Source organism: Drosophila arizonae, chromosome 3 (genome assembly GCF_054131065.1).
Source record: "Drosophila arizonae isolate 15081-1271.41 chromosome 3, UAZ_ARI_1.0, whole genome shotgun sequence".
Classification (NCBI taxonomy): Eukaryota; Metazoa; Arthropoda; class Insecta; order Diptera; family Drosophilidae; genus Drosophila; species Drosophila arizonae.
Genome location: NC_142923.1, coordinates 30,591,198 through 30,601,163, shown reverse-complemented (window position 1 = coordinate 30,601,163; position 9,966 = coordinate 30,591,198). Strand labels below are relative to the sequence as shown.

Below are 9,966 nucleotides of genomic sequence, written 5' to 3'. Positions count from 1 at the left end.
CTAGTCTATGTGTTCTCTGGTTAGTGCCGGCGTCAAGAAATGAACACAGCTATGAAAAGAGCAATTCTCCAAGATTTGCATGCTTAGAAATTTAAACCAACCAAAACTGTGCAATGGAACGCGTTTGGTGATAAGAAAACTGATGAGCAATGTGATTCACGCGTCGATACTCAAAGGAAAATTTAAAGATGAGGAAGTTCTTATTCCTAGGATTCCGATGATCTCAAAAGATATGCCCTTTGAATTTATTTGAATTCTCGCTTCGTCTTGCCTTCGCCATGACGATCAACAAGTCACAGGGCCAATCTTTGACTATTTGTGGCCTCAATCTAGAAAATGTGTGTTTTTCTCATGGTCAATTGAACGTGGCAAGCTCACGTGTTGGCAAACCATCCGCATTATTTGTTCTTGCACCTGACCAAAAAACGAAGAATGTCCTTTACAAGGCGCTTGAATGAAAATCCGATTAATAAATTAATCAGAGTGTATCCCAACCTGAACAACATAGCTTTCAACAATTTTTTACCTAGAAATAATATAGAGGGCAATGCAACGTTTGCCGGGCCAGCTAGTGTATGTATATTCCAAAGCACAAGTATCTAGTACTTGAAATGCGTTGTTTACAAATTGGTGGCGATGGGGGCGTAGTATCCAAAATCTGTAATTTACAAAATATTTGCCTTCATCATATGTACATATATACACAGTAAATCTGAAGTCTTCAGATCTAATGGTATTCCAATGAAGCTGAAAAAACAAAATCATTTTTTCGATTATTCTCGATAAAAAAGTTCTCGGATGATTTATCGAAAAATTAAGACAAACTCATACTGCGTATGGTCACTAACCAGAGAACACATAGACTAGACAACTAGTGGAAAGCTTTTTGCACGATCTTTTTCATTATAAGCACCAACGCTTTCATACCCTTCCCACAAATAATAACGAAAACGCAAATATTTTGTAGGAACTTGGCAAACGGTTTGAAAAGTTCGGTATACTCTTCACACAGAAGGGAAGGCATAGGTTCTTGCTGCGACGAAATTTCAATTTTCGTGAGCTGCTGCTTGTGCTCACATGCATACATACATATACACATTCGAGAGAACAGAGAGCATCGAGAGAGAGAGAGAGCAAGGGAAACATTGAGCATAGAGGGATCTTTTGTTCAACATTTGACCATCTCGTTCGAGCGCATGAAGAGAAATGATTGTACGTTCGTATTTTTTCGTAGCTCGAACTTGAAAGTAAGGAGTCGAGCGAGTCCAAAGCTGTATGGGGTGTTAAAGCCTCAAAAAAAAGCGTGCAAAAAGCTTTCCACTAGTTGTCTAGTCTATGTGTTCTCTGGTTAACGGAATGGTATACACGAGTATGCATACCAAATTTCAGCTCTCTAGCTTTTGTATCTTCTGAGAGCAACGCACTCATAGAGACGGACAGACGGACGGACTGACAGACGGACAGGGCTATATCGACTCAGCGCGTCACACCGATCAAGAATATATATACTTTATTTACTGCCACGCCTCCTTCTGCCTGTTACAAACTCAAATATGTATATATATATGCATGTGAGCACAAGCAGTAGCTCACAAAAATTAAAATTTCTTCGCATAATGAGTACATTGTACTCTTTAAACCGTTTGCCAAGATCGTATAAAAGGTTTGTGTTTCCAATATTTGTGGGAAGGGTATTTTTATATCGCATGAAGAATAGGTTTTCGCGATGAGCACATGGATTTCGGTATACTCTTCCCTCAAAAGGAAAGAGCTGGAATCGTCGCGAACAAATTTGTGTGTTTCATGCAAAAACGGGACGATTTATGGTCTGTATGCGTAACTCTTGCTGCCTGAGCAAATTGTAATGCCTAAAATTTACCGTTGATTGGCCTTTGCAATATTTTCACTGCTCGAACCTCCAGCGACCGAGCCGAGCAAATACGAAGTATAGTGGTCGACCAACTTAACATTTTCCGCTGTAGAAAAGTTTGTTCTACATGTCTAGTCTATGTGTTCTCTGGTCAGTAGTACGTGCTTCTGCGCAGCATAAATACAGCTTACATTAAATTAGATTAAATATTAGATTATTTATATATAATGTACTATAATAGATAAAATGGTTTTTCTATTCACGAACCAGTTTAAAATATTTGTATTTCATGACTATAGAAAATCGCATTTGAATGTTGATGCTAATCAGTGAAAACATTTTTCAATAAATTATGGACGTTGACCAACACCAATAATAATAAAATTGTAAATAATAAAGGAAACTTTATATACTAAAACTAAGAGTCATTCAATAAGAAACGCAATCTAAATTGATCTACATACTGAAAAATTATCTACAAATTTTTTTTCGGACATTTGATGCAAAGTCGAGAAGGAAAAATATGTCTACAGAAGAGCTGCCAGCTGATTTAGATAAACTGAAAATAACAACAAAAATGGAACACACAAAATTATGTGATAGAAATCCATTTTATAGCCCAAACGTTACATTTAGGAGTGAGAATATTTTAGCACCTATGCAAAGTACAAAGCAAATAATTCATTGTAAGACGCGGAGGATCCGTCGAAGTTCAGAGAGCAATATCGATGATTTCAATAATAAACAGTTGGATTCTCCAGTTGCTGCTACTGCAGATAGTTTTGAAATTTGTGTGAGTCCTCTAAGATTTCTACCCGGGGTGAATAAACTTCAGTTAAAACGAAGCAATATTACGCCATCGAAAAGAAATATGGTCCGTGAGCCTGTACTACGAATCACACACGACAATCTACATACGAAATGTGGTTTTGGTACCCGTATTCGTCGCTCGATTCCACTAAATTTAGACGAAAGAAATCGCGCTAGTTTTCATAAACCACGAGTTAACATAAATATTAAGTCAAGTATACACGGTATTTGTAGCTTTCGGGATTTGATAAGTGAATGCAATATCTTGCTCGATGAATCTAAATCTAAGAAGGAAACTACAGACAACATTCATATGTCAAAAAATTTCATAACATGTCAGCAACGAGGGACATCAACTTTAAAAGCAACGGACAAAAATAGCGATATTACTGGAGATGAGCAGGCATTTATCAATCGTGATCAATGCAGCAATACCTCCGTCACCAGCTTCAGCTCGAATTCTTGCTCCCGACTTTCATGTTCCCAGGAAGCGGGCAACAGTGGAGCAAGCCCGAGAAATTGTGACGATGTCACCATAGTAGAGTTGGCTAGCTATTTCGACACCATGGTGCATATTCCTAAGAAGATGTCCTCAATGGCTGAAATGATGTATATTTAAGAAATTGGCGCTGTCAAATATATTTAATTTACTTCTAATATAAATAATTCTGTGTATTTTTACATGTATATAAACAAAATATTCGAATTAATTCTATAGATTAAATATAATATGAATCATACGCATATAAACTAATTATATTATTGAGATTTACAGTACGAGTTTTGGAAAACAGAATTAAAATTAAATATGTAATTAATAATTTCATCCAGCCAGTATAAACAATTCGTTAATTAAATTTCTTACTGGAATAAACAAGCATTTCATTTTAAAAAAAGTGAAATGAAAGGTGAAGTAATATGATGTATTTGAAGAAGATATGTTAGATATAAATAAAATGGCAAAGTATAGAGATTCAAATCGATTTTCAAATTGCGAGCCAGTTAAACTTCGAATCTGAATTGTTCCTTATCACTCGCTGATATATATAATAACCTGTTTTTAAAAGAACTGGGATATGACTATTATAGCCTATGTCTTATGACTTAAGCACCAGTTTATTATAAAACCTTGCCAAAAGTACTCTTTGATATTGGAGACGTCCATTATTTCTATCTATTGACTCACACACGATTCTATTAATATTACAAAAGTTCAAATAGTCGGCTAAAAGGGACACAACATAATTTTCAACGCTGCCGACATGGAGGAGGAAAACAAGACCAGTTGGGTCGAGTCATGTGCTTGATGCTACTTTCGGTTTTACGGATAGCCATTAATAAAATAATAATTACTGAGTTCAGTGACAATTATAATACCAAGATTAATAATGATACAAATTTTAAAGTTTTTAAAAATTGAATGAATAAACAAAATTCGATAGATTAAGAAAATTGTATTTATTATTATATTTGACTTAGATGGCTAAATTTTAAAACGGTATTTTTCTATAGTTGCTTATAGATGAACATATGCAGTTATTAGGCATAGTTTCACCATGTCAACATCATTTAGGATATAATATGTCATAGTGCCCTGGTCTATAAATAAGATAAACTTTTGGATCCGACCCTTCAGGAAAATCATGGGCTTTTACCTGATCACCTTCGCCCCGATCCAGGTACTCAACTCGCACACCTACTCCTAACGCTGTGCACAGCGCAATGATATGTATATGATCTGATTCCTTATACATTGGCTCGACTTCTTGGTGACGAAATTCTTCAATTGAAAAGTCACCCTCAATAAAATGTTGATAAAATTCCGCATCTTCCTGAAGTTTTCCAGACGTAATAAGGCGTAAATAAACGACTACATAATCGGAATATCCTTGATCGTTAAATACTGTATGTAGTTCATTTTTCACTTTTTCAGTTGTTTCGGAATTAATGGGGCATACACGTTTGATTACATCCATAAACTGGCATAAAACGAATGGAAAAGCAATATTTTAATCATTAACAGTCGAACAAACAATTAACTCACAGTTTCATGAAAGTCTTCCAATGTAAAACTAGGAAATCCAAGCTCCACAAGTTTGTCTTTCGAAGCTTCAGCAAGTTCTCGAAATTCTTGGTAAGCAATGTTATTTGCGATCAAATATTCCAAATACGAATAAGCAAAAGCTCTGAAGAAACAATTACCATCGGGACGAGTGCGTCGAATAAATTTATATTTCTTAGACAGTTCTTGTATCTTATCTGTAAAGACCTCATCACCATTATATTCGGCTTGTAAACAGGTAAGCGGTAATTGCTCACTGACCAGAGGAGTGGAGTCACTAATCTAAATACATAAATTGTTTATTATTGCTAATTTAATAGTAATAGCGGTTATTACCTCCTTTTCTATTTCTCGCTGCTGTTGTATAATTAATTCGTCACGATTGGCGTCATTATTTTCAATAGATTCCATGATTCTTTTATAAAGAAATATTTTTTATTATCACAATTGATTTCGTTGTGTGGACATCTAAAAAACCATAATGAATTAATGATAAAAAACCGAAAAAAATACTTACTAAATAAATACTAAATACTGAAAAAGAATATATGTATTCAATTAAGAAAACCATTCACGTGTTAAAAAAAATCGATAAAGTTAGCAAATTTATCTAAGTGATATCGCTAATGGTAATTAATTTGAGCACTCACCAAACAACAATTACACTAGACATGTAGAGCAACGTTTTTCCACGCCGCAACATCTGTCTAGCAAGTCCCGGCCAACTTCGTATTCGCTCGGCTTGGTATTGGATGGCTCGGGTAATGAAAGATAGCACGACGAAATCAGTGCGCTCTAAGCACGCAAACGAAGTGGTCATGTATGCGCTTTGCGTCTTTTGTCTTACTCTCCCTCTCTCTCTAACTCTCTCTCATTGTCAACAATTTCTCTCTCTGTGGGCTCTCAAATCATGAAGCTCAGCAGCGCACAAAAATTGAAATTTCTTCGCGACGGTCCCAGCTCATTCCTTTTGAGTGAAGAGTATACCGAAATCTTAAAATCGTTTGCGACTTTCATGCAAACAAAATGTTAGCGTTTCGATATAAATTTATGCGAAGGGTATGAATGCGAAGAGGCGCATAAAGAATATGATCTCGCGACGGGCATGCACACACACACTTGTAGTCCCTTGCTACATGCATGAGCATTTGTGACCTGCGTCACGCAGTTCCGTCATAATTTTTCGAGCAAATAGAGCCAGATTGGCAAAAAAAAGGAGCTAAAAGAAGCTAAATTCAAGAACAAATAGGCCAAAATAAAAGCGGGGTTTAAAAAACACTATTTTCTTAATTAAATTCATTTATGATTATTCATTTGTTTTTAATTGTTTGATGCCTTCAACTATAGACAAGGAATCTTCACTTTCAAGAGAAATATTAAAATCAGGAACGTCGAAATCATCACTCCACTCTCAACAGAGACGCATTTAATAACGACACCTAAAACCATTAACGTAGAAATTATAGATATACATGCATATACATATAAGCAAATTATAAAATATTCAATCTTTTAAAGAGAGGTCAGGTGTTTAATAAATAATTGTTATTTACCGAGCCGCTTTGTCGCTTGATTTATCCACTAACCAGAGAACACATAGACCGGACAAGTAGTGTAAAGCGTTTTGCACACTTTTTTTCGGGAGTTATCTCCCAGACACTTCGTATTTGCTCGGCTCCTCACTTTTTGGGTTCGGGCTACGAAAAAATACGAAAGCACAATCATTTCGCTTCATGCGCTCGACCGAGATGGTCGACTGTTGAACAAAAGATCCCTCTGCGCTGAATGTTTCCCTTGCTCTCTCTCTCTCACGATGCTCTCTGCTCTCTCAAATATGTATATGTATGTATGCATGTGAGCACAAGCAGCGCTCACAAATTGAAATTTCTTCGCAGCGAGAGCCCATGCCTACCCTTATGTGTGAAGAGTATACCGAACTTTTCAAACCGTTTGCCATGCGTTTTCGTTATTATTTGTGGGAAGGGTATGAAAGCGTTGGTGCGCATAATGAAAATGTTTTCACGACGAGCATGCACACACACACTTGCAGTATGCTGCATGTACTATGAACATTTGTATGCCTGTGTGCGAAGCTCTTGCTGCCTGTAGCATTTTAACTCCCAGCATTTGCATTTGGTCGATCTTATGAAGTGCTCACATACATATGTATGTATGTATGTATATACATTTGATTGTGTGTACGCATGGGAGGCGCTGCTCACAATTTTGGGATATAACTTGTAGAAGCATTTGTATGCCTGTGTGTGCCTTTACATGTGCGTGTGTATGCCTGGGAGATGAACATTGGCGTGTGCCTCCCTCAACTTAGAATGGTGTGAACGATTTTGGGTTTTATTTGAAGAGGCGCGCTTATGTTTAAGTACCTGATTTCACTCAATTTAAAAATGTGGTACCTGATTAATCCCAGTGGGCAAAATGGGATGTGTTTTTTGAACCCTTGCACTTGTGCATACATATGCAGGTCAATTTGGCACCTTTTTAAAGATATGAATACAGGTAAACAGGTCAAATAGACCCTTTTTACAAAAATTGCATACCAAAATTGCCCAAATTGACCCTTTTTTAAAAAGAGACATCCGTTAGATGTCGTAACCGTAAACAATAAATAAATAACAAAATGTACTATATGTTTATGTGACAAGTGCACTTCCCACTACTTTTTATAGCTATTTTGAAACTTTACGACATGCCTCTTTTTAAAAAAGGGTCAATTTGGGCAATTTTGGTATGCAATTTTTGTAAAAAGGGTCTATTTGACCTGTTTACCTGTATTCATATCTTTAAAAAGGTGCCAAATTGACCTGCATATGTATGCACAAGTGCAAGGGTTCAAAAAACACATCCCATTTTGCCCACTGGGATTAATCAGGTACCACATTTTTAAAAAACATTCATTCTGATAGGCAAACCCACGATCATTGAGTGAAATCAGGTACTTAAACATAAGCGCGCCTCTTCAAATAAAACCCAAAATCGTTCACACCATTCTAAGTTGAGGGAGGCACACGCCAATGTTCATCTCCCAGGCATACACACGCACATGTAAAGGCACACACAGGCATACAAATGCTTCTACAAGTTATATCCCAAAATTGTGAGCAGCGCCTCCCATGCGTACACACAATCAAATGTATATACATACATACATACATACATACATATGTATGTGAGCACTTCATAAGATCGACCAAATGCAAATGCTGGGAGTTAAAATGCTACAGGCAGCAAGAGCTTCGCACACAGGCATACAAATGTTCATAGTACATGCAGCATACTGCAAGTGTGTGTGTGCATGCTCGTCGTGAAAACATTTTCATTATGCGCACCAACGCTTTCATACCCTTCCCACAAATAATAACGAAAACGCATGGCAAACGGTTTGAAAAGTTCGGTATACTCTTCACACATAAGGGTAGGCATGGGCTCTCGCTGCGAAGAAATTTCAATTTGTGAGCGCTGCTTGTGCTCACATGCATACATACATATACATATTTGAGAGAGCAGAGAGCATCGTGAGAGAGAGAGAGCAAGGGAAACATTCAGCGCAGAGGGATCTTTTGTTCAACAGTCGACCATCTCGGTCGAGCGCATGAAGCGAAATGATTGTGCTTTCGTATTTTTTCGTAGCCCGAACCCAAAAAGTGAGGAGCCGAGCAAATACGAAGTGTCTGGGAGATAACTCCCGAAAAAAAGTGTGCAAAACGCTTTACACTACTTGTCCGGTCTATGTGTTCTCTGGTTAGTGATTTATCCAAAACCAAATTAAATTTAAGGCTTCCAATCTTATTTCTAAGATCCTCCAGAAAATGAGGAGCCAACGAATGTTTAATTACGTTGTACATTTAGTACGGTGTAGTTTAAATCGCTAAACGCTCATGCTGTCGCATAATTTTGTTTGGCAGAGAGTACCTAGGTTGTTGATGGGAGCAATTAATGTCTGATTTGCCACATAGGGGAAAAGTGCTGTTGGTTGTTGCTGTGGTTTTTGTTGGAGTTTGCCCAAAATCAATTTTTTCTTGCTGTGCCCATCCAATTCGTGCACGTTAGTGTTGTTTTGTTACCACACGAGACCTGTTGCTCATACAACGAAATGATTTCTATAGATTGTATAATATAAAATCATGTATCGATACTTGTATTCATGATTTTTAGTGTTGACAGCGATAATAACAAAATAAATCAAAATAAGTAAATGAAAATAAATAAAGCTAAAATAGAGCTAAATTAATTTCTTGAAAGCCAGAATTCCCGCAGCCCGCCGTTTTCGAATTTTTCCCGCAGTGGGACTTCAAATAATCCAGATCTGACGGTAAAAAGCTGAAATGACAGCCCTGTGTGTGCGTAACATCACTAACCAGAGAACACATAGACCGGACAAGTAGTGTAAAGCGTTTTGCACACTTTTTTTCGGGAGTTATCTCCCAGACCCTTCGTATTTGCTCGGCTCCTCCATTTTTGGGTTCGGGCTACGAAAAAATACGACAGCACAATCATTTCGCTTCATGCGCTCGACCGAGATGGTCAAATATTGAACAAAAGATCCCTATGCGCTGAATGTTTCCCTTGCTCTCTGTCTCTCACTATGCTCTCTGCTCTCTCAAATATGTATATGTATGTATGCATGTGAGCCTCACATTGTGAGCACAAGCAGCAGCTCACGAAAATTGGAATTTTTTCGCTGCGAGAACCCATGCCTTCCCTTCTGTGTGAAGAGTATACCGAACTTTTCAAACCGTTTGTCATGCGTTTTCCTTATTATTTGTGGGAAGGGTATGAAAGCGTTGGTGCGCATAATTAAAATGTTTTCGCGACGAGCATGCACACATACACTGTCTCTTGCTACATGTACTATGAGCATTTGTATGCCTGTGTGTGAAGCTCTGGCTGCCTGTAGCAATTTTGAAGCCCAGCATTTGCATTTGTCGATCTTGTGAAGTGCTCACATACATATGTATGTCTGTATGTATATACATTTGCTTGTGTGTACGCATGGGAGGCGCTGCTCACAATTCTGGGATATAACTTGGAGAAGCACTTGTATGCCTGTGTGCCTTTACATGTGCGTGTGTGTATGCATGGGAGATGAATATTGGCGTGTGCCTCCCTCAACTTAGAATGGTGTGAACGATTTTGGGTTTTATTTGAAGAGGCGCGCTTACATTTAAGTAGCTGATTTTATTTCAATGATCGTGGGCTTGCCTAT

The 9,966-nt window shown here is 37.5% G+C and overlaps 2 protein-coding genes across 2 annotated transcripts; one reads left to right on the top strand and one right to left on the bottom strand.

Annotated features, from left to right (window-relative positions):
- The first annotated feature begins 2,201 nt into the window (after positions 1-2,201).
- LOC108610095 (uncharacterized) lies at positions 2,202-3,420 on the top strand. Its single transcript, XM_018001936.2, has one exon. The coding sequence runs from the start codon at positions 2,394-2,396 to the stop codon at positions 3,297-3,299; it is 906 nt and encodes a 301-aa protein (XP_017857425.1). The 5' UTR covers positions 2,202-2,393; the 3' UTR covers positions 3,300-3,420.
- Positions 3,421-4,119: 699 nt separating this feature from the next.
- LOC108610097 (ubiquitin thioesterase otubain-like) lies at positions 4,120-5,216 on the bottom strand. Its single transcript, XM_018001939.2, has 3 exons — positions 5,079-5,216; positions 4,725-5,024; positions 4,120-4,659 (listed from the first exon to the last, which is right to left on the bottom strand). Exons 1-3 carry the CDS (start codon positions 5,151-5,153, stop codon positions 4,246-4,248), a joined length of 789 nt encoding a protein of 262 aa, XP_017857428.1. The 5' UTR covers positions 5,154-5,216; the 3' UTR covers positions 4,120-4,245.
- Positions 5,217-9,966: the final 4,750 nt, after the last annotated feature.

What these genes read in the sequence shown, in the direction of transcription:
- LOC108610095 (XM_018001936.2), top strand. Translation starts at nt 2,394, where the DNA reads ATGTCTACAGAAGAGCTGCCAGCTGATTTAGATAAACTGAAAATAACA.
- LOC108610097 (XM_018001939.2), bottom strand. Translation starts at nt 5,153, where the DNA reads ATGGAATCTATTGAAAATAATGACGCCAATCGTGACGAATTAATTATA. An exon ending in AGCGAGAAATAGAAAAGGAG is followed by an intron (nt 5,025 to 5,078) that starts GTAATAACCGCT and finishes TTATGTATTTAG; the next exon opens with ATTAGTGACTCCACTCCTCT. An exon ending in TGGAAGACTTTCATGAAACT is followed by an intron (nt 4,660 to 4,724) that starts GTGAGTTAATTG and finishes GTTTTATGCCAG; the next exon opens with TTTATGGATGTAATCAAACG.